At 41.1% G+C, this 22707-nt stretch overlaps 3 protein-coding genes across 11 annotated transcripts; all 3 read right to left on the bottom strand.

The window, feature by feature from the left end:
* Positions 1 to 324: 324 nt before the first annotated feature.
* yme1l1b (YME1-like 1b) lies at positions 325 to 9139 on the bottom strand. Of its 2 annotated transcripts, none has more exons than XM_019877804.1 (18): positions 9016 to 9139; positions 5814 to 5945; positions 5550 to 5730; positions 5170 to 5262; positions 4917 to 5026; positions 4467 to 4617; positions 3889 to 3972; positions 3533 to 3706; positions 3258 to 3410; positions 3017 to 3149; positions 2525 to 2587; positions 2323 to 2435; positions 2073 to 2228; positions 1764 to 1915; positions 1536 to 1662; positions 1363 to 1436; positions 1178 to 1264; positions 325 to 1088 (listed from the first exon to the last, which is right to left on the bottom strand). In XM_019877804.1, exons 1-18 carry the CDS (start codon positions 9046 to 9048, stop codon positions 945 to 947), a joined length of 2160 nt encoding a protein of 719 aa, XP_019733363.1. In that variant the 5' UTR covers positions 9049 to 9139; the 3' UTR covers positions 325 to 944. The 2 variants fall into 2 exon arrangements, with proteins under 2 accessions (XP_019733363.1, XP_019733361.1); XM_019877802.1 differs by lacking the exon at positions 9016 to 9139 and adding an exon at positions 7200 to 7327.
* A 795-nt stretch (positions 9140 to 9934) lies between these two features.
* LOC109520524 (ATP-dependent zinc metalloprotease YME1L1-like) lies at positions 9935 to 12747 on the bottom strand. The gene is made up of 6 exons (XM_019877812.1): positions 12592 to 12747; positions 11323 to 11454; positions 11059 to 11239; positions 10679 to 10771; positions 10426 to 10535; positions 9935 to 10126 (listed from the first exon to the last, which is right to left on the bottom strand). Exons 1-6 carry the CDS (start codon positions 12622 to 12624, stop codon positions 9968 to 9970), a joined length of 708 nt encoding a protein of 235 aa, XP_019733371.1. The 5' UTR covers positions 12625 to 12747; the 3' UTR covers positions 9935 to 9967.
* A 567-nt stretch (positions 12748 to 13314) lies between these two features.
* On the bottom strand, positions 13315 to 22410 carry LOC109520523 (acyl-CoA-binding domain-containing protein 5A-like). Of its 8 annotated transcripts, XR_002169195.1 has the most exons (15): positions 22139 to 22408; positions 21863 to 21968; positions 21454 to 21577; positions 21122 to 21194; positions 20550 to 20694; positions 20404 to 20436; positions 19931 to 20098; positions 15497 to 15712; positions 15202 to 15293; positions 14881 to 15034; positions 14549 to 14748; positions 14058 to 14117; positions 13834 to 13949; positions 13603 to 13668; positions 13315 to 13511 (listed from the first exon to the last, which is right to left on the bottom strand). XR_002169195.1 is itself a non-coding variant. In XM_019877807.1 (14 exons), the coding sequence occupies exons 2-13, from the start codon at positions 21939 to 21941 to the stop codon at positions 17971 to 17973; spliced, it is 1455 nt and encodes a 484-aa protein (XP_019733366.1). In that variant the 5' UTR covers positions 21942 to 21968; positions 22139 to 22410; the 3' UTR covers positions 13487 to 13668; positions 17949 to 17970. The 8 variants fall into 8 exon arrangements, 7 of the variants coding, with proteins under 7 accessions (XP_019733366.1, XP_019733369.1, XP_019733364.1 ...); XM_019877807.1 differs by lacking the exons at positions 13834 to 13949; positions 14058 to 14117; positions 14549 to 14748; ... (1 more) ...; positions 15202 to 15293; positions 15497 to 15712 and adding exons at positions 17949 to 18090; positions 18198 to 18248; positions 18673 to 18872; ... (1 more) ...; positions 19326 to 19417; positions 19621 to 19836 and having other exon boundaries at positions 13487 to 13668; positions 22139 to 22410; XM_019877810.1 differs by having other exon boundaries at positions 13487 to 13668; positions 14881 to 15010; positions 22139 to 22409.
* Positions 22411 to 22707: the final 297 nt, after the last annotated feature.

The raw sequence follows: 22707 nt of genomic DNA, 5'->3' as shown, positions 1-22707 counted from the left end.
TATATATATATATATATACACACACACACACACACACACACACACACACACACACACACTGTACACGCACGCACTCACGCATACTTATATAGAGATCTATTTACCATCCTGCTATTAGATACCAATCTTATATACAGCTATGCATGGGGAAAGGCCAAAAATACAAATATACCCTACACATTAAAAGGGAAAAAAAATAAGACCCATAAAACTAAAATTGACATATGAACCAGGTTTTCGCCCCAGATGAATCAATATTGTAAAAAGCTAAAACTGGGCTCAGTAAGTATTTTACAAACTGGTGTAGTGCCCTACACACAGTTGCAGTTTCTTGCCACTCACTAGCAGCTTATGTCACATTTGGACACACAACATGTACAGGTATGTTTCATTTGTAGTCACGGGACAAAATTTGATTTCATAATAGATAAACCTCACCTAAAATACATTCCTCAAGGGCCATCCGATTGAAAAATTAGGTAGGCAGTAGTTTGGCCAACCAGCCTTTGAGCAATAGATGACAAACACACACAAAGACAAGTAGATAACAGACATACAGTACGAGTCAAGAATTTGAGGATTGGCTCCTAATGCTTTCTTAATTCTCTGTAATTTACAAGATCATCACAGCCAGCAGCTTTTTATGGTTGTGATGAGTATTTACAATCATGTACCAACTGAGTGTCCCGAGCAATATTCAAAACGTGTATTTACTATTCGGCCAGCATGATGACTCAGTGTATATCGAGGAGGTTTCAGCACATCAAGCAGATAATTCACTATGTTAATGCACAAGTTTGAACTTTACCACACTTTAGCAATTTAGTAAATGAGCATGTAAGCACTAACGTTTTCTAAGACAGATTCGCAGCTATTTTCCGCCAGCCCTGAGTCCTTGGAAAATCCCAAACCAGCCCTCCTTTGTTGTGTCTCCCCGGCTGCCTTCATCTGGTCTCCAGGGTCTTCCCCTCCAAGACCAGCTGAATCTCTTTGGCATCCAGCGTCTCATACAACAGCAGCGCATCGGCAAGGTTCTTGTGCTCTTTGGCATGAGACCTCAAGAGGGCTTTGGCTCGCTCGTAAGACTCCTGGTCGAAAGAAGACCATGTCAATTTAGAAAAGGTAGAAGGATATAATGGTCCTGTTTTCATCATCAGTCTTTAAGAGTCGTACATACCCGCAACAAAACTCTGACTTCATTCTCTACAGCTGCTTGAGTCTCTGGACTTTGTTCTGTCATGTTCGTGTAGGTCATCACACCTAACTGTGATGGCAGATGAGGAGAAATGAAAACACGTGAACACACATCACAAATGAATAAAACAGCCCGAACGTTTGGGCGTTTCTTTCGAATCAGCTCACCTTTTCACACATTCCAAATCTTGTCACCATCATCTTTGCAATCTTGGTGGCACTATCAAAGTCACTTGATGCTCCTAGAGAAGAAAAGACACCGAAAGAGAAAAAACGTTCTTGATCACGACTTCAATCATCTGTGTGACTCTATCATTAATTTGAATGTTTCAACTTCTAACCTGTTGTGATATACTCATGCCCAAATATGATCTCCTCAGCAACTCGCCCTCCCATGCTGACATCCATCTGAGCCAGCAACTGAGAGCGTGTCTCACTCCAGCGATCATTCTCTGGCAGCAATGACACCTACAAAATGAAGGTGAGGTAAAGACAATACGTTTTTTTTTTTGTTTTTTTTGCATCACATGTGTTTTGATGCATACAGCACAAGTGTTTGATTGACTTACATGTCCGAGACTGGGGCCCCTTGGCATGATAGTGGCTTTGTTAATAGGCATGGCGTCTTTGGTGTAATAAGCCACAATAGCATGGCCGGATTCATGGTATGCTGTGATGATCTTGTTCTTCTTGTCGATTTCGGCACTCCTTCTCTCGGGACCTTAATTAAAGGAAGGTTTCATTATTTTTGGGGGGATGTGTGCCGATTGGTGGTCATTAATGCATTGGAAGAAGTCATAAGAGCTGCAAAAATACACCTCCATATTGATACAGTTCACTGTCTTGACATTGTTGGAGAGCTCAGCAACTGGACTCACCCATGAGAATTTTGTCCTTGGCAAACTCCAGCTCCTTCATGGTGACCATGTCTTTACCATCGACTGCTGCTTTCAGGGCAGCCTGGTTGACCAGATTTTCCAAGTCAGCGCCAGAGAATCCCACGGTGCCCCGCGCAATAATCTTCGCCTCGATGGCTGCAAGAGAATGATACTGATTAATCTACCCAAGCGTTCCAATGATAGCACCCGCATGCAGCAATACGCCGATTTGCGGATGTTCATGCCACACCTGGATCCACTTTAATCTTCCTGAGGTACCAGTTGAGAATCTCGGTTCGTCCTTTCACGTCTGGTTTAGGGACGGTCACCTGCATGTCAAATCGGCCCGGGCGGATGAGGGCGCTAAAGGAGAACATCAACAGCTTACATACGGTTCCTTTCCGCACGACACTTGACACATTTTTCTGTGCATGTGCAGAATGTGAACATACTTATCTAAAGCCTCCGGGAAGTTCGTGGCTCCAATTATGATGACTCCTTCATTTGGTTTGAATCTTCAACATAACGATTTAATGAAAATGACGAGTCAATTAAGCATTGTGGCGGTGAATGCATTCGATTTGAATGCTCTTTTGTATTCTGGCTACTTATTTCTGTCAAAAAACGAAATCAATGAAAATGTAGTCACAATTCCACAGTAGGCATGTGCCGTGAACACATGTATCACTGACACACAGTATTAAAATTACGGCTCTAAAATTTTTTGATTTAATATTTGGGTAAATAAAAACAGCATTTTTTTCCCCCCTATACCGAACAAAATATGGAATGCTTGGGTAGGAGAGGACGGATGTACCGTTCTAGTTTTTAGTCAGGAAGGCAAGTAAGTGAGGATCAACATCACCAAGTAGCTTCATACTTGACTTTTAAAAGTAAATATTTCATTTCCGTGAAGATATATACATGATCATTCAAGCAATTACCCATCCATCTCAGCAAGCAGTTGATTGATGGTCTGTCTGGAGTAAGGATGCATGGGAGACTCAATCCTCTTTCCGCCCACACTGTCCAGTTCATCAATAAAGATAACGCAGGGAGCGTTAGCTTTCGCCTCCCCTGGACAGGACCAACAAGAACAGTCGGCCATTCAGTGCGAGTGATTCTATAGTTTTTCAAGCAATTCAAAGTGGAAGGTATTTGACAAATCCTGATAAAAAGACATACTGAAAAGATTCCTGATGCGGCTGGCTCCGACGCCAACAAACATCTCATCAAACTCCGACCCAGAGGCATAGTAGAATGGGACATCTGCTTCTCCTGCCACCGCTCTGGCGAGTAAAGTCTTTCCGGTCCCCGGTGGGCCAACCAGAAGGACACCTAAAGAGTTATGTGGAAAAAGGGAGAAAGAAAAATAAGGGAAATACATCGATGATCCCTTTGCACTTGATTCAATGATTTCCGACACTATTTTGTTGGACCGTTGATTTCATTGATCTGACCTTTTGGCAGTTTACCCCCCAGGGTTGTGAACTTCTGAGGGTTCTTCAGAAACTCAACCACTTCCTGCAGCTCGTTTTTTGCTTCTTCAACGCCTTTGACATGCTCAAATGTCACATTTTTCATCTGGACAGGATCCACTGAGGAGTCCAGGCCTGTTGTGGTTCGGAACCGCACTGTGAAAAACGGGAAGTTCGAAATCACTCTGCACAACAAGTAGACATTGTCTTTCAGTTCACATAAGAGAATACTTTTAGGGTTAACATGCTGCACAATAATTACAGTCATATTGGAACATTATTATTGTTACTATTTCCATAGTAAAAAGATGAGTCTGAAAGGGAGAGGGACTTTTTACCTGATATGAAGGGGATCTTTGAGATGCCGTAGAGCCCGACAAGAAGTAACACCAACAAGATGAGCCGATTCCGTCTCAGGGAGTCTAAACAGTTGGATGCATGGAGATATTCAACTTTCCACAGAGTTGCTGCAACACTGGCACAGGCAATTATTCTCCTGTGCCTGCCACACGGAATCCAAGAAAACGACACATTGAAGCGACTCTGTGTGCCTTCATGTGGCAAGGCAGCTTCATGCAAACAGATCGTTGGATCCATGGTGATGTCCGCACAAATGTGATGAATACTATACGTACGATCCAAACAAACACACCCAATTCACCACAACGGGGGCGGGAAAAGTGAGTCCCATTCTGTGTCAATTTATTTTATACAGAACAACGCCAATAGCGGGAGCAAACTTTAAGGGGAAGTATGAAAGAGACTTCATTTGGACTGTGATAAAGTGAGTGTGTAATGTATGTATGAATATGTATTTGTGGCAGAAACCGGACAAGTAAAGCAGCTTGTGACATTATTCATGAAAGTAACTATTCGTGTGCACTAAGGGAAATGTAATTCATCCGTTTTTACTTACCTTGTGTGCGTTGCGTCAGTGTTTGGGCCTTCAGGAAACCCTCAGCAAAGCCCCTCTTAAAGGCATCCTGCTGTCCATCGGGTACGTTCCCACTCTTCGTTAGACTTTCAAGACTTTCCATATCGATCCCCTTGTCTCGTGTCAGGAAGCCCTATTCGAATGAGATATTTATAAGTGAATGATAGCAATTCACATTTATTGGCCCTTACATATAAGTTGACTTCACTTAAGATGAATGAATGCAGGGAAAGAATTGCAGCGTTACAGAATAAATTCAAGTAAAATTTCCAGCCTTTTGTGTAAAATGCATAGTACACAAGTGTGACATGCTTCAAACGTACCCAAAAATAATTGCATCATTGTCAATTGTGATATCAGTGAGACAATTTTAGTGCTGAAACTTAAAAGTCTGTATCATTCATAGAAAGACAGCTCCAAGTAGCATTTTACCTTCATGAAAGATGGAGGGAATCCCTCAGGTTCCACAGGGCGTTCAATAGCTGACTGCAGTCTTTTGGTTTTGCTCCTTAATGTTTTAAAGCCTCTGTGCTGGATCCACACTTTGAAAATATAAAGGCAACATTTTTTACATCATTTTCTGGGTTTGGGTTAACTCATTCACTGCCATTGAGATGTCAAAGGTCCATGATTTGAGCTGGACTAGCAGTGAATGTCGATAAGTAGGTGAACTCGTGTGTGTCACCTGAACAGTGTTGCAGCTCTTTGCAGACTGACTGAAGAGGAGACGGCCTTTGCCTGGAATAAAGTGGAGCTGACATCCGCTGAGAAGAAAACCCTAGCAACAAGGACAGGTGGTAATTAGCAACAGGCATTTTACGGTCACCTTAACTTATGGAAATTGCAGGCGGAAGATTAAAATGTCTACGTGCATTTGGGTACAACAGGCCCAGTATTGGATGACTTCATGCAAATCCGATATTTTGATTTATAACGTATTTTGCCTCTTCTTTAACCATCAATGTTGAATTATGCATATTTGAGAGACAATTACACAACATTTATACTAAGAGGATAACATGAACAGTGGTCGATCTCGTCAGAGCAAAAACTACCAAAACTCACCATGCTTGTTTAGGAAAAAAGAGTGCGTGGAAAGGTGAGACGTTCGCCAGATTGTCCGACTGCCCACTATCGGGGCTGGTGCTTCCTGTGAATTCAAACATGGTAACACCCTAATCGCCAACTCGTTCAGCTGCTGCGTTCCGAGGTCAGACAGGCCAAGGTCCCGCAGGTTCCACAGGGGCTGTACGCACAACTTTCATTATCAATGTCATCCTTATCAATATTGCAGGTAGTATCCAAAAATGTATCACTGGGCATTATTACCTCAGGATAATGTAGTTCTGCCTGACAGGCATGCTCATTGGGTAGTCTTGATTTGCTTAAGGTGCTGCTGCTTCCAACTGAGCTCTTCAAAGCGTGGAGAACATTGAGGAGGTGACTCAGGGGAACAGTCACCTGCCATTTCAAGAAAACAAGAAAGATTAATGTTTGCCCCATTAAAAGGAGAAGTCAAAAATTCTCTTTCCAATAATATGTTTTATGCCCCCACGCTAAACTAAACTTGGCATTCGGATTAATTTTGCATTTGTGGAATATTAAGACAGCAAAACCCACTCCATCCATCTCAGGTGCCGGCCATTTTGCCACTTGCTGTTGACTGAAAATGACCATCACAGTGGCGAAAGGCTCAGCTTGTAAATGTCACATGATTAAACCTAGAAAAGAGGTGAGTCATGACTGGTCGTTACTTGAGCCCTTAGTTACTGTGATGTCATTTTCGGTCGACAGCAAGTGGCAAAATGGCCTCCTCTAAAATGGATTAAAAAGTCAAGTCAAGTACAACTTTATTGTCAAATGTGCTGTAAGATGAAATGTTTTCCCTCTCAAGACAACATGCAACAAGGTTGGATTTTGCTTCTTACGGTAATTCATATTCCACAAATGCAATATTAATCCCACTGCCGCTGGAGGAAATGTGGGGGGGCAACAGATGGCCGCTTCCATATTTTGGGGGGAATTAAGATTTCACCCTATTGGGCCAGTGTGATTGAAACTGCCCATTGGATTATTGGGTTAAGGTTAGAAGGGGACTTTATTTGGGTAACATTCCAACTAGGCTGCGTCTTACACATGGAAAGCTCTATTATAAGATAACAAAACGAGTTCAAAGCAAGGCTATAGATCGCCCCCTCAATGGGAGGATGCCAAATTGTCCTACAAGTGTGCAGAAACATACACCGTATGTCATACAGTAGTGCCAAAAACATCACCAGTAAGACACATTCGTTTCAGTGCGCTCAATTGTCTACAGTGAGGACAAAAGGCGGACTAGTACGTGAACGATCCTCTTAATAGCACTGATACCGATGGATGCTCAAAATGCTTTGCATAGTCAAATCTGCTTGGGTAGTTTAGCCTTCAATAACCCATCATCTGGCTCCCCCCCTCACTCCATCGCGCAACGATCACGCACGTCACGTAAATTAAATTACCGCATCTTACGGGCAATATTCTGATAATGTAGATACGTTTATTTTTTTTTTAAAGTAGAACAATACTAAACGCTGCTACGTAAGCAAATGTAGCAGGATGAGTTTGAAAGCTATACAGTAGTTAAGGTTAGCTAGCTAACAGGCTCAACTTCTAAAGGTTAGAGACAAATAAACACTCTCCTATTATTAGCGTGACAAACATCCAATGCGTTCTTACCTGTGGTTGAACGGCCGTTGACAAAGAAAGCATTTTAAGCCAACAGCGACCGTGAACGCATCTAAATAACTTCTCTTCACACGTACTTGTCCGCGGCTGTCACATTTAACTTTTGCAAGCGAGACAGCTAGCGTGGAAATCCGGATGTGACGTCATTGTGTTGTAACGATGTTTTGTATCCTGCAGCAGACCTCTTTTTTTCCCCGCAGTTCTTCTCGCACTTCCTCTGAGATTCATTTTGTGTGTTTTTATGAATGAACACGTGTGGATCACAATACATATACAGTAGCTTGAAACAAACAAACAAACAAAAAAATCAAAGTTCAGTGCAGTGCACTACATTTCAGTCAACTGGACAAATGATAACTGGCACCATACACTAGAAATGACATCAATGAGCATCAATAGGGATAATAAATACTGTACCTATTTTAATACTGACTGACACCTAGAAACCAACAACCGTTCACTCACATTCACATCTATAGCTGCAAGTCTGAAAGCAACCAAACACGTTTTTAGATTGTAAAGCTGCCAGACTGAGAGCAGATGCAAATAAAGGGAGAACATTTAAACGCCATACTCAAGGGCCCCAGGCCTGAGTAAAGATTCAAATCCACCTGTTCTTGCACCGAAGACTATAATCTTCGCTTTAACTAATTGTGCAGTACATGGATGTTTTACAATAGTAAAAATTTTTTTTAATTACAGCAAAACCCACTCCATCCATCTCAGGTGCCGGCCATTTTGCCACTTGCTGTTGACTGAAAATGACCATCACAGTGGCGAAAGGCTCAGCTTGTAAATGTCACATGATTAAACCTAGAAAAGAGGTGAGTCATGACTGGTCGTTACTTGAGCCCTTAGTTACTGTGATGTCATTTTCGGTCGACAGCAAGTGGCAAAATGGCCTCCTCTAAAATGGATTAAAAAGTCAAGTCAAGTACAACTTTATTGTCAAATGTGCTGTAAGATGAAATGTTTTCCCTCTCAAGACAACATGCAACAAGGTTGGATTTTGCTTCTTACGGTAATTCATATTCCACAAATGCAATATTAATCCCACTGCCGCTGGAGGAAATGTGGGGGGGCAACAGATGGCCGCTTCCATATTTTGGGGGGAATTAAGATTTCACCCTATTGGGCCAGTGTGATTGAAACTGCCCATTGGATTATTGGGTTAAGGTTAGAAGGGGACTTTATTTGGGTAACATTCCAACTAGGCTGCGTCTTACACATGGAAAGCTCTATTATAAGATAACAAAACGAGTTCAAAGCAAGGCTATAGATCGCCCCCTCAATGGGAGGATGCCAAATTGTCCTACAAGTGTGCAGAAACATACACCGTATGTCATACAGTAGTGCCAAAAACATCACCAGTAAGACACATTCGTTTCAGTGCGCTCAATTGTCTACAGTGAGGACAAAAGGCGGACTAGTACGTGAACGATCCTCTTAATAGCACTGATACCGATGGATGCTCAAAATGCTTTGCATAGTCAAATCTGCTTGGGTAGTTTAGCCTTCAATAACCCATCATCTGGCTCCCCCCCTCACTCCATCGCGCAACGATCACGCACGTCACGTAAATTAAATTACCGCATCTTACGGGCAATATTCTGATAATGTAGATACGTTAATTTTTTTTTTAAAGTAGAACAATACTAAACGCTGCTACGTAAGCAAATGTAGCAGGATGAGTTTGAAAGCTATACAGTAGTTAAGGTTAGCTAGCTAACAGGCTCAACTTCTAAAGGTTAGAGACAAATAAACACTCTCCTATTATTAGCGTGACAAACATCCAATGCGTTCTTACCTGTGGTTGAACGGCCGTTGACAAAGAAAGCATTTTAAGCCAACAGCGACCGTGAACGCATCTAAATAACTTCTCTTCACACGTACTTGTCCGCGGCTGTCACATTTAACTTTTGCAAGCGAGACAGCTAGCGTGGAAATCCGGATGTGACGTCATTGTGTTGTAACGATGTTTTGTATCCTGCAGCAGACCTCTTTTTTTCCCCGCAGTTCTTCTCGCACTTCCTCTGAGATTCATTTTGTGTGTTTTTATGAATGAACACGTGTGGATCACAATACATATACAGTAGCTTGAAACAAACAAACAAACAAAAAAATCAAAGTTCAGTGCAGTGCACTACATTTCAGTCAACTGGACAAATGATAACTGGCACCATACACTAGAAATGACATCAATGAGCATCAATAGGGATAATAAATACTGTACCTATTTTAATACTGACTGACACCTAGAAACCAACAACCGTTCACTCACATTCACATCTATAGCTGCAAGTCTGAAAGCAACCAAACACGTTTTTAGATTGTAAAGCTGCCAGACTGAGAGCAGATGCAAATAAAGGGAGAACATTTAAACGCCATACTCAAGGGCCCCAGGCCTGAGTAAAGATTCAAATCCACCTGTTCTTGCACCGAAGACTATAATCTTCGCTTTAACTAATTGTGCAGTACATGGATGTTTTACAATAGTAAAAATTTTTTTTAATTACAAAGGTACACATTTTCCCAACATTTTATCTTTATTATTGTAATGTTCACACTTTTATTGAAAATGGCCTTCTGCGACAGCCATGACAAACTCACACTGGCAACCGCAGCTCCTCCTCGTCCTTCTTCAAATTCTAAATGTTACAGTACCTGTGTAAAAACCATGAACCAGGTAAAGCAGCTTGTGACATTATTCATGAAAGTAACTATTCGTGTGCACTAAGGGAAATGTAATTCATCCGTTTTTACTTACCTTGTGTGCGTTGCGTCAGTGTTTGGGCCTTCAGGAAACCCTCAGCAAAGCCCCTCTTAAAGGCATCCTGCTGTCCATCGGGTACGTTCCCACTCTTCGTTAGACTTTCAAGACTTTCCATATCGATCCCCTTGTCTCGTGTCAGGAAGCCCTATTCGAATGAGATATTTATAAGTGAATGATAGCAATTCACATTTATTGGCCCTTACATATAAGTTGACTTCACTTAAGATGAATGAATGCAGGGAAAGAATTGCAGCGTTACAGAATAAATTCAAGTAAAATTTCCAGCCTTTTGTGTAAAATGCATAGTACACAAGTGTGACATGCTTCAAACGTACCCAAAAATAATTGCATCATTGTCAATTGTGATATCAGTGAGACAATTTTAGTGCTGAAACTTAAAAGTCTGTATCATTCATAGAAAGACAGCTCCAAGTAGCATTTTACCTTCATGAAAGATGGAGGGAATCCCTCAGGTTCCACAGGGCGTTCAATAGCTGACTGCAGTCTTTTGGTTTTGCTCCTTAATGTTTTAAAGCCTCTGTGCTGGATCCACACTTTGAAAATATAAAGGCAACATTTTTTACATCATTTTCTGGGTTTGGGTTAACTCATTCACTGCCATTGAGATGTCAAAGGTCCATGATTTGAGCTGGACTAGCAGTGAATGTCGATAAGTAGGTGAACTCGTGTGTGTCACCTGAACAGTGTTGCAGCTCTTTGCAGACTGACTGAAGAGGAGACGGCCTTTGCCTGGAATAAAGTGGAGCTGACATCCGCTGAGAAGAAAACCCTAGCAACAAGGACAGGTGGTAATTAGCAACAGGCATTTTACGGTCACCTTAACTTATGGAAATTGCAGGCGGAAGATTAAAATGTCTACGTGCATTTGGGTACAACAGGCCCAGTATTGGATGACTTCATGCAAATCCGATATTTTGATTTATAACGTATTTTGCCTCTTCTTTAACCATCAATGTTGAATTATGCATATTTGAGAGACAATTACACAACATTTATACTAAGAGGATAACATGAACAGTGGTCGATCTCGTCAGAGCAAAAACTACCAAAACTCACCATGCTTGTTTAGGAAAAAAGAGTGCGTGGAAAGGTGAGACGTTCGCCAGATTGTCCGACTGCCCACTATCGGGGCTGGTGCTTCCTGTGAATTCAAACATGGTAACACCCTAATCGCCAACTCGTTCAGCTGCTGCGTTCCGAGGTCAGACAGGCCAAGGTCCCGCAGGTTCCACAGGGGCTGTACGCACAACTTTCATTATCAATGTCATCCTTATCAATATTGCAGGTAGTATCCAAAAATGTATCACTGGGCATTATTACCTCAGGATAATGTAGTTCTGCCTGACAGGCATGCTCATTGGGTAGTCTTGATTTGCTTAAGGTGCTGCTGCTTCCAACTGAGCTCTTCAAAGCGTGGAGAACATTGAGGAGGTGACTCAGGGGAACAGTCACCTGCCATTTCAAGAAAACAAGAAAGATTAATGTTTGCCCCATTAAAAGGAGAAGTCAAAAATTCTCTTTCCAATAATATGTTTTATGCCCCCACGCTAAACTAAACTTGGCATTCGGATTAATTTTGCATTTGTGGAATATTAAGACAGCAAAACCCACTCCATCCATCTCAGCAAGCTCTCACCAAATGTTTAAATCTTGATAGTTTCATCATGCCTATTCTAGTTAAAGCTGTTCCACGATGCTTCATCTGTCAGAAGTCAAGTACAACTTTATTGTCAAATGTGCTGTAAGATGAAATGTTTTCCCTCTCAAGACAACATGCAACAAGGTTGGATTTTGCTTCTTACGGTAATTCATATTCCACAAATGCAATATTAATCCCACTGCCGCTGGAGGAAATGTGGGGGGGCAACAGATGGCCGCTTCCATATTTTGGGGGGAATTAAGATTTCACCCTATTGGGCCAGTGTGATTGAAACTGCCCATTGGATTATTGGGTTAAGGTTAGAAGGGGACTTTATTTGGGTAACATTCCAACTAGGCTGCGTCTTACACATGGAAAGCTCTATTATAAGATAACAAAACGAGTTCAAAGCAAGGCTATAGATCGCCCCCTCAATGGGAGGATGCCAAATTGTCCTACAAGTGTGCAGAAACATACACCGTATGTCATACAGTAGTGCCAAAAACATCACCAGTAAGACACATTCGTTTCAGTGCGCTCAATTGTCTACAGTGAGGACAAAAGGCGGACTAGTACGTGAACGATCCTCTTAATAGCACTGATACCGATGGATGCTCAAAATGCTTTGCATAGTCAAATCTGCTTGGGTAGTTTAGCCTTCAATAACCCATCATCTGGCTCCCCCCCTCACTCCATCGCGCAACGATCACGCACGTCACGTAAATTAAATTACCGCATCTTACGGGCAATATTCTGATAATGTAGATACGTTAATTTTTTTTTTAAAGTAGAACAATACTAAACGCTGCTACGTAAGCAAATGTAGCAGGATGAGTTTGAAAGCTATACAGTAGTTAAGGTTAGCTAGCTAACAGGCTCAACTTCTAAAGGTTAGAGACAAATAAACACTCTCCTATTATTAGCGTGACAAACATCCAATGCGTTCTTACCTGTGGTTGAACGGCCGTTGACAAAGAAAGCATTTTAAGCCAACAGCGACCGTGAACGCATCTAAATAACTTCTCTTCACACGTACTTGTCCGCGGCTGTCACATTTAACTTTTGCAAGCGCTACAGCTAGCGTGGAAATCCGGATGTGACGTCTATTATGTTGTAACGATGTTTTGTATCCCGCAGCAGACCTCTTTTTTTTCCGCAGTTCTTCTCGCACTTCCTCTGAGATTCATTTTGTGTGTTTTTATGAATGAACACGTGTGGATCACAATCCATATACAGTAGCTTGAAACAAAACAAAACAAAATATCAAAGTTCAGTGCAATGCACTACATTACAGTCAACTGGACAAATGATAACTGGCACCATACACTAGAAATGACATCAATGAGCATCAATAGGGATAATAAATACTGTACCTATTTTAATACTGACTGACACCTAGAAACCAACAACCGTTCACTCACATTCACATCTATAGCTGCAAGTCTGAAAGCAACCAAACACGTTTTTAGATTGTAAAGCTGCCAGACTGAGAGCAGATGCAAATAAAGGGAGAACATTTAAACGCCATACTCAAGGGCCCCAGGCCTGAGTAAAGATTCAAATCCACCTGTTCTTGCACCGAAGACTATAATCTTCGCTTTAACTAATTGTGCAGTACATGGATGTTTTACAATAGTAAAAATTTTTTTTAATTACAAAGGTACACATTTTCCCAACATTTTATCTTTATTATTGTAATGTTCACACTTTTATTGAAAATGGCCTTCTGCGACAGCCATGACAAACTCACACTGGCAACCGCAGCTCCTCCTCGTCCTTCTTCAAATTCTAAATGTTACAGTACCTGTGTAAAAACCATGAACCAGAAGACAATGGGGCAGCTACACTTGGTGACTTGTTTATTCTGCAACTGATAATAAAATAAGATGTACAATAGGAAATGTAGCTCAATAACATTTACTGCTGTGATGAAATTGAGTGGCGAATCATCAAGCTCTCACCAAATGTTTAAATCTTGATAGTTTCATCATGCCTATTCTAGTTAAAGCTGTTCCACGATGCTTCATCTGTCAGAGAGAAACAAGAGTGCAGCTATATCACCCAGGGGTCATGATGTTGAACGACAACGATTACGTCAAGTGATTTTCCTGGAACAAGACTACATTATATTTGTTTATGAAGTAAAAACAAAACACCAAGACATACTGTACCAAAATCAGCATCACGCTTACCGTCGCTTTCGCCGTGAATAAAGCTGGACCAGACCAAATGCAATTGCAGGCCAAAGTGCTGTCATCATCATGGTAATTGGAGAATGGTCAAACGGCCACCAAGAAGGTGTGAAAAACTGTCGAGAAACAGAAAAATATACTCTCATCGGGTCCCAGTGATTAACATGACCATTAACTGTCAATCTTTCAAATGAAACACTCCAATGGAAATTGTGTGTGAATACCTTTTGTGCTACAGGTGGAGTATCTGCACACCTCGATAAGGATGAGCTTGACTTGAAATGGTGAAATACAGAAATACGGGTTTAAAAAAACAAAAAAACAACGGGACGATCGAATGAGACCAAACACCCAAAAAAATGCAAGATAAAAATGTTCAATTTTGATTGCCGTTGTATGCTGCTTTGTCCAGTTCTACGCCACTGCAAATAACAACCGCAGCATATTGGCAATTATAACCTCTCTGAAAGTTAGGCTAAATTTTCAATTTTTTAAAAGTATATTTCTTATTCTGATCATAAGAGGGTTTTTTTGTGTGAGTATGTTGTGTCTAGTGTCACCATTTACAGTGGTTATATTGTCATTAGGAAGAAGATCAAATTAATTGCATTAAAAAAAAATCACATTGTGTTATCAAGGTTTACTCTTCTGACAATGTACTTTGTAGAGCAGCAAAATCTACAGTACACCTTCTTTGAAAGCTTCGGAGCTTTACCTGTGCCACAGTGAGCCCCTCTAAAGTGTGCAGTCGATGCAGCGCATCGCTCATGTCGTCCTGCAATTTCAAAAGTGTCTTAACTATTTGCTCATTGACGTTCGCCCAAGAAGCGGCGCTGTGGCGTGTGCACTCTGACGCGCTGTCAAAGGTCCGCAACCACAGTTGATAGCTGCAAGCAGTCTTTGCTGACGGAGACTCTGAAAGATAAAGAAGAAAGTGACAGGTTAACCTATCGTGTGCGAGCTCGCTACGACGCACTTTAAGTACTGTGTTTTGCTGTAGAACGGGCTACAGTGACAGTGTACTTCATTTACTTCATGTGTCTTTACCTCGAACGTGTTTGTGAGGCTCCTCATGGCAAGAATTGACTCGAAGTGAACGGTCTTCTGCTTTAAGGGCGGAGGAGCTCTCAAACCAAAGATCGTGCTCCTTCCCCAAGGTAGATGTTGAGCCGCCTGACTGGATTTGTGACGTAGACAGAAGCTTGTTGGAGAAACATGAAATCATGTCGAGGTGTTACAGTTGCAGCTGTGCAACTGCAGCTGTGAGCAAAGTGTCTCACAGCTGCAGGCAACTTTCTCAGATCATTTCCAGAACAAAAATAAAATCTGCACATTTCCCACATTGTGGAACCTAATCCTTCAACAAACCTTGCCCATGGTCGGATCATCCATTGAATCACAGAATTCCTCATTGTCAGAGTCTGCCAAATGGTTGCTCTTCTTGACAGCATCATTGTGATCTAAAACGGAAATTTACTACACTGTAGTTTATGTTCTGTAAATCAGATTAACAATAGTACACCTGAAACAGTGAGACAAGAACAAAATAAATAATGTAAGCAACAAATATAAACAAACTTAATGGTTTCCATGAGTACAAATACAACACTCCATACATTGATACAATGACGTCCGCGGTCGTATCTCAAATGCACGTTGTTACCGAGCAAGCGTCCATTAAAGTCCACGTAGATGGGGCCGCATGTGCCGTGTTGTTTTGAGTAGGCCAGCTCTTCCTCCTCCACCTCACTATCGAGGGAGCTGCGGGTGCCGTTGGTCAACGACGACATGCTCGGCTCCACGCTGCTGCCGGACCCCCTGGTGCAACACCTCCACGTCGTGTCCTGTGGCGCGTGCGGCCTCGCCTCGAGTCCCCACCCTGTGACGAGAGTGGAAAAGAAAGACAGGAATCATCTAAAAAAAATGATGGAGGTACAGTTCATCATTTTTAAGAAAAATCTGTTCATGCTGGCCTTTTGCATCTGCCTTGTCTTCCTCGTCTACATTGTCCACTTCACCCATTTCTTCTTTTCTCAGATATCCGATATCCTCCTCGCATTCTACTGCCTCCGCTCCATTAAAGCTCATGCTACTTTCTTCTTCTTGGAAGTTTTGTATATCGTCCCACAGATCTCCATAGCCTGTAAAGGGACACAGAAAAACTTGTGATTAAATCTACAACAAAGAATGTCGAAGAAGAATGTAAGCACTGTGCATTCATTTCCAGACTTACAGAGTTGGTTGCACAGAAATATGTGTGTCAATGTCAGCCAAAATACTGAAGACAGCTCTGTTGTATTAATTCTCCTTACAATATATTTCAACAAAACAAAAAGGGCAACGAGTGCAACGCACAACATGTGTAAGACTGCACATCACATACATCATTTGACTTTGAACAGCAGTTGATTATTTGCTTGATTTACTTGATAATGAAAATACTTGCCTTCCATTGCGGGTTTCTTTGGACTGACCGGCTCTTCCGATTAAACAAAGAAAGACAATCAGTCATTAGGCTCAGTGCACATAATGTGAAGTGAAGACAATTTAAAAGAAGTATTTGCATCAGCCTGGCCCCTGCTTAAATCATACCTGCTTGCTGTGCAAAAGGCCTTGTGAAAGGTCTGCACTCCGCTTCATTCTCTTCACCTCCACCCTCCTCTTCTTCCAAGTAGAAGTTACCAAGCTGCCGCACCAAGTCAGAGACTTCATTTGAGGGGTTGAACGGCCGTTGACAAAGAAAGCATTTTAAGCCAACAGCGACCGTGAACGCATCTATAACTTCTCTTGACACGTACTTGTCCGCGGCTGTCACATTTAACTTTTGCAAGCGCTACAGCTAGCGTGGAAATCCGGATGTGACGTCTATTATGTTGTAACGATGTTTTGTATCCCGCAGCAGACCTCTTTTTTTTAATACTGTGTTCGACCAACTCCTCCTTTTTTTCAGTATACTCTCAATATTCTACCATCTGGACCAGTAACAAGGAATTGTAAACTGAATTCAATCGGCGAGACAGTAACTATACTTTGACATCTTCAGCAAATTTTCTAGCGTTGATCATTTTTTTGGGAAACAATACATAAAATACTTAAGAGTACCTTTTTAGCAAAACAACATGAATTTGACACAGTGTGTTTTTATGAATGAACACGTGTGGATCACAATCCATATACAGTAGCTTGAAACAAAACAAAACAAAATATCAAAGTTCAGTGCAATGCACTACATTATGAATTGCTTTTGCGGGCCACATTAAATGATGTGACGGGCCGCATTCCGCCAGTTAGACATATGTCATTTAAGGCAATGGTGAACTGTTCCAATAAATTGTATTTATCGGTTCCAACCAACAACCGTTCACTCACATTCACATCTATAGCTGCAAGTCTGAAAGCAACCAAACACGTTTTTAGATTGTAAAGCTGCCAGACTGAGAGCAGATGCAAATAAAGGGAGAACATTTAAACGCCATACTCAAGGGCCCCAGGCCTGAGTAAAGATTCAAATCCACCTGTTCTTGCACCGAAGACTATAATCTTCGCTTTAACTAATTGTGCAGCACATGGATGTTTTACAATAGTAAAAAAAAATAAAAGAAATAACAAAGGTACACATTTTCCCAACATTTTATCTTTATTATTGTAATGTTCACACTTTTATTGAAAATGGCCTTCTGCGACAGCCATGACAAACTCACACTGGCAACCGCATCTCCTCCTCCTCCTTCCTCAAATTCTAAATGTTACAGTACCTGTGTGAATACCATGAACCAAAAGACAATGGGGCAGCTACACTTGGTGACTTGTTTATTCTGCAACTGATAATAAAATAAGATGTACAATAGGAAATGTAGCTCAATAACATTTACTGCTGTGATGAAATTGAGTGGCGAATCATCAAGCTCTCACCAAATGTTTAAATCTTGATAGTTTCGTCAAGCCTATTCAAGTTAAAGCTGTTCCATGATGCTTCATCTGTCAGAGAAACAAGAGTGCAGCTATATCACCCAGGGGTCATGATGTTGAACGACAACGATTACGTCAAGTGATTTTCCTGGAACAAGACTACATTATATTTGTTTGTGAAGTAAAAACAAAAGACCAAGACATACTGTACGAAAATCAGCATCACGCTTACCGTCGCTTTCGCCGTGAATAAAGCTGGACCAGACCAAATGCAATTGCAGGCCAAAGTGCTGTCATCACCATGGTAATTGGAGAATGGTCAAACGGCCACCAAGAAGGTGTGAAAAACTGTGAGAAACAGAAAAATATACTCTCATCGGGTCCCAGTGATTAACATGACCATTAACTGTCAATCTTTCAAATGAAACACTCCAATGGAAATTGTGTGTGAATACCTTTTGTGCTACAGGTGGAGTATCTGCACACCTCGATAAGGATGAGCTTGACTTGAAATAGTGATATACAGAAATACGGGTTAAAAAAAAAATACCAACTGAACGATCGAATGAGAACAAACACCCAAAAAAATGCAAGATAAAAATGCTCAATTTTGATTGCCGTTGTATGCTGCTTTGTCCAGTTCTACGCCACTGCAAATAACAACCGCAGCATATTGTCAATTATAACCTCTCTGAAAGTTAGGCTCAATTTTCAATTTTTTAAAATTATATTTCTTATTCTGATCATTTTGTGTGAGCATGCTGTGTCTAGTGTCACCATTTACAGTGGTTATATTGTCATTAGGAAGAAGATCAATTTAATCGCATTAAAAAAATCACATTGTGTTATCAAGGTTTACTCTTCTGACAATGTACTTTGTAGAGCAGCAAAATCTACAGTACACCTTCTTTGAAAGCTTCGGAGCTTTACCTGTGCCACAGTGAGCCCCTCTAAAGTGTGCAGTCGATGCAGCGCATCGCTCATGTCGTCCTGCAATTTCAAAAGTGTCTTAACCATTTGCTCATTGACGTTCGCCCAAGAAGCGGCACTGTGGCGTGTGCACTCTGACGCGGTGTCACAGGTCCGCAACCACAGTTGATAGCTGCAAGCAGTCTTTGGTGACGGAGACTCTGAAAGATAAAGAAGAAAGTGACAGGTTAACCTATCGTGTGCAAGCTCGCTACGACGCACTTTAAGTACTGTGTTTTGCTGTAGAACGGGCTACAGTGACAGTGTACTTCATTTACTTCATGTGTCTTTACCTCGAACGCGTTTGTGAGGCTCCTCATGGCAAGAATTGACTCGAAGTGAACGGTCTTCTGCTTTAAGGGCGGAGGAGCTCTCAAACCAAAGATCGTGCTCCTTCCCCAAGGTAGATGTTGAGCCGCCTGACTGGATTTGTGACGTAGACAGAAGCTTGTTGGAGAAACATAAAATCATGTCTATGTGTTACAATTGCAGCTGTGCAACTGCAGCTGTGAGCAAAGTGTCTCACAGCTGCAGGCAACTTTCTCAGCTCATTTCCAGAACAAAAATAAAATCTGCACATTTCCTACATTGTGGAACCTAATCCTTCAACAAACCTTGCTCATTGTCGGATCATCCATTGAATCACAGAATTCCTCATTGTCGGAGTCTGCCAAATGGTTGCTCTTCTTGACAGCATCATTGTGATCTAAAACGGAAATTTACTACACTGTAGTTTATGTTCTGTAAATCAGATTAACAATAGTACACCTGAAACAGTGAGACAAGAACAAAATAAATAATGTAAGCAACAAATATAAACAAACTTAATGGTGTCCATGAGTACAAATACAACACTCCATACATTGATACAATGATGTCTGTGGTCGTATCTCAAATGCACATTGTTACCGAGCAAGTGTCCATTAAAGTCCACGTAGATGGGGCCGCATGTGCTGTGTTGTTTAGCATAGGCCAACTCTTCCTCTTCCACCTCACTATCGAGGGAGCTGTGGGTGCCGTTGGTCAAAGACGACATGCTCGGCTCTACGCTGCTGCCGGACCTCCTGGTGCAACACCTCCACGTCGTGTCCTGTGGTACGTGCGGCCTAGGCTCGAGGCCCCACCCTGTGACGAGAGTGGAAAAGAAAGACAGGAATTATCTAAAAAAAATGATGGAGGTACAGTTGATCATTTTTCAGAAAAATCTGTTCATGCTGGCCTTCTCCATCTGCCCCGTCTTCTTCGTCTACATTGTCCACTTCACCCATTTCTTCTTTTCTCAGATATCCGATATCCTCCTCGCATTCTACTGCCTCCGCTCCATTAAAGCTCATGCTACTTTCTTCTTCTTGGAAGTTTTGTATATCGTCCCACAGATCTCCATAGCCTGTAAAGGGACACAGAAAAACTTGTGATTAAATCTACAACAAAGAATGTCGAAGAAGAATGTAAGCACTGTGCATTCATTTCCAGACTTACAGAGTTGGTTGCACAGAAATATGTGTGTCAATGTCAGCCAAAATACTGAAGACAGCTCTGTTGTATTAATTCTCCTTACAATATATTTCAACAAAACAAAAAGGGCAACGAGTGCAACGCACAACATGTGTAAGACTGCACATCACATACATCATTTGACTTTGAACAGCAGTTGATTATTTGCTTGATTTACTTGATAATGAAAATACTTGCCTTCCATTGCGGGTTTCTTTGGACTGACCGGCTCTTCCGATTAAACAAAGAAAGACAATCAATCATTAGGCTCAGTGCACATAATGTGAAGTTAAGACAATTTAAAAGAAGTATTTGCATCAGTCTGGCCCCTGCTTAAATCATACCTGCTTGCTTTGCAAAAGGCCTTGTGAAAGGTCTGCACTCCGCTTCATTCTCTTCACCTCCACCCTCCTCTTCTTCCAAGTAGAAGTTGCCAAGCTGCCGCACCAAGTCAGAAACTTCATTTGAGACCGGCATCGTCTCCAAAATCTGCCATAGTACAGTTGAAAGCGTTTTAGTATGTAATAATTATTACATAGAGTATATGAAAAATACACAATGCTAAATACTGTGTTCGACCAACTCCTCCTTTTTTTCAGTCTGCTCTCAATATTCTACCATCTGGACCAGCAACAAGGAATTGTAAACTGAATTCAATAGACGAGACAGTAACTATACTTTGACATCTTCAGCAAATTTTCTATCGTTGATCATTTTGTGGGGAAACAATACATAAAATACTTAACAGTACTTTTTAAGCAAAACAACATGAAATTGCTTTTGCGGGCCACATTAAATGATGTGGCGGGACGCATTCTGCCAGTTAGACATATGTGATTTCAAGCAATGGTGAACTGCTATTGTATTTATCGGTTCCATTTACAATTTATTAACTTGAAAACAACAAAAGGCTTACCAGCTGGATGTTTTCAACATAATTCTTCATGGCTTCTTCCTTTGACATGTTTCCTAAAGAGCTCCATGCATCCCTGGCAAATAAAATAAAATAAAAATACATAAATCAATGCCGGTAGCGTGATCTCAATCTCAACCAGCTGAGAGTCGAACCTATGATATTTTTCTTGGAAGCCATACAGCGGCCAAAGGGAAAAAAAAAAAACCTCATGACTTTTTGGTGCAAATGGACGGCACATTCTTGCAAAGTTGGCACGATAATAAACTATGTATGTATAACATATTTACTACTGCATGCATGTAACTTGAAAGGGCATTTTCAAAAGTCCTTACCATTTGTTTTTTTCATGTGACGCCCAGAAACCAGTTGGTCTGGTAAAGGTGCAAGGCCCTACGGTGGATTGCTTGTAATAACTATAAAACATGAGCATCATGTCATCAGACAGCTGGAAAGGACCTGAGGGCGATAAGTGTAACATTGGACAGTATGAATATGGATTTCACCGTCTAGTGCAATACATGAGAGCTTCTGGAGATGTTATTAGACTTGACTGTTCAGTTAATCAGCTTGATGAACAGAAGGTGAGCTTGAAACTCTGCATGTAGGTCAGTTTGACCCACATTGCACGTGAATAAATACAGCATGTCAATCTGTGTTGTGCAAAATTCCAACTAATTAAAAAATAAAAATGAGTGCAATCGGATCATATTTTTTTTCCCTATGATGTACAGAAGGGTCAACCTTGTTTCGGTAAACTCCAGATGACTTTAACCGCAGCAGCAAATTTAGCCTGCAGGCTGTGTTGATCCTCCTGCGCCATGAACACCGTCACCGCGAGCGTCCTCACCTTTCAACAATAAATACGTCATGGAGAAAATGTCAAAAAAAAAAACTCCAAGGTAAATTTTCTTTCGTCAAAAATATAATCCTAATCAGAACCTCCTACTTTATAGCCGTGTTGCCATTGTTTCGATCACTAAAAAAGCGCGTAAATAATGCGACGTGTTTTTAACTCACCAAAAAGTACGCCTTTACAGCGAAAATCTGCAAATGCCGAATTTTTCAAATGAATCACGACTCGGAGGAGCCAAATAAGCAGGAGATGTACAGTACAATCAATTCGGGAAATGTAGTTTTTAAAAATCAGATGACCTTTGGGGGAGTTCCTCAATTCCCACAATGCTTTGGGAGAGAGGGATTTAAACCGCAGTCATGTATGGGAAACGTAGTGCATCAACTCATCAATTTGCTTTTCTTTGAAAGCCATACCGGCGATCGCACGTGACAAGCCATTCTCTTTTCGGTACCAATTATTTGATAAAATCTTTAAATTTAATGAAATACAGCATTTAAAAGCATAACAATTCATCGTAGAATTGATCGTGGAAAGGTGTATTATTATTATTATTATTATTATTGTTAATATTATTTATTATTAATGATAATGACGATAATAATAATAATAATAATAATAATAATAATAATAATAATAATAATATGTCCAACCAGTCATTGCTTTTATCGTTTTTCCTCTCTTCTTTTTACCGCAGCTCTGACTTCGTAACAGCTGTCGTGCATAGCAGGCT

The sequence above is a fragment of the Hippocampus comes genome, unplaced genomic scaffold (assembly GCF_001891065.2).
Source record: "Hippocampus comes isolate QL1 unplaced genomic scaffold, H_comes_QL1_v1.1 scaffold317, whole genome shotgun sequence".
NCBI classification, from domain to species: domain Eukaryota; kingdom Metazoa; phylum Chordata; class Actinopteri; order Syngnathiformes; family Syngnathidae; genus Hippocampus; species Hippocampus comes.
The sequence above is the reverse complement of the archived record's forward strand: the minus strand, read 5'-3'. Positions and strand labels throughout refer to the sequence as shown.

Excerpts from the sequence above, each read along its gene's own strand:
- yme1l1b (XM_019877804.1), bottom strand. The coding sequence starts at position 9,048 with ATGCTTTCTTTGTCAACGGCCGTTCAACCACAG. Across the intron at positions 3,150-3,257 it reads CCGCATCAGGAATCTTTTCA|GGGAGGCGAAAGCTAACGCT; the intron begins GTATGTCTTTTT and ends GGTCCTGTCCAG. Across the intron at positions 1,265-1,362 it reads GATTTGGAATGTGTGAAAAG|TTAGGTGTGATGACCTACAC; the intron begins GTGAGCTGATTC and ends CTGCCATCACAG.
- LOC109520523 (XM_019877805.1), bottom strand. The coding sequence starts at position 21,941 with ATGGCGCAGGAGGATCAACACAGCCTGCAGGCTAAATTTGCTGCTGCG. Across the intron at positions 15,035-15,201 it reads ATGATCCGACCATGGGCAAG|CTTCTGTCTACGTCACAAAT; the intron begins GTTTGTTGAAGG and ends TTCTCCAACAAG. Across the intron at positions 14,749-14,880 it reads GCCTCACAAACACGTTCGAG|AGTCTCCGTCAGCAAAGACT; the intron begins GTAAAGACACAT and ends TTTATCTTTCAG.
- LOC109520524 (XM_019877812.1), bottom strand. The coding sequence starts at position 12,624 with ATGCTTTCTTTGTCAACGGCCGTTCAACCACAG. Across the intron at positions 10,772-11,058 it reads TTTTTTCCTAAACAAGCATG|GGTTTTCTTCTCAGCGGATG; the intron begins GTGAGTTTTGGT and ends CCTTGTTGCTAG. Across the intron at positions 10,536-10,678 it reads AGAGCTGCAACACTGTTCAG|TGTGGATCCAGCACAGAGGC; the intron begins GTGACACACACG and ends ATATTTTCAAAG.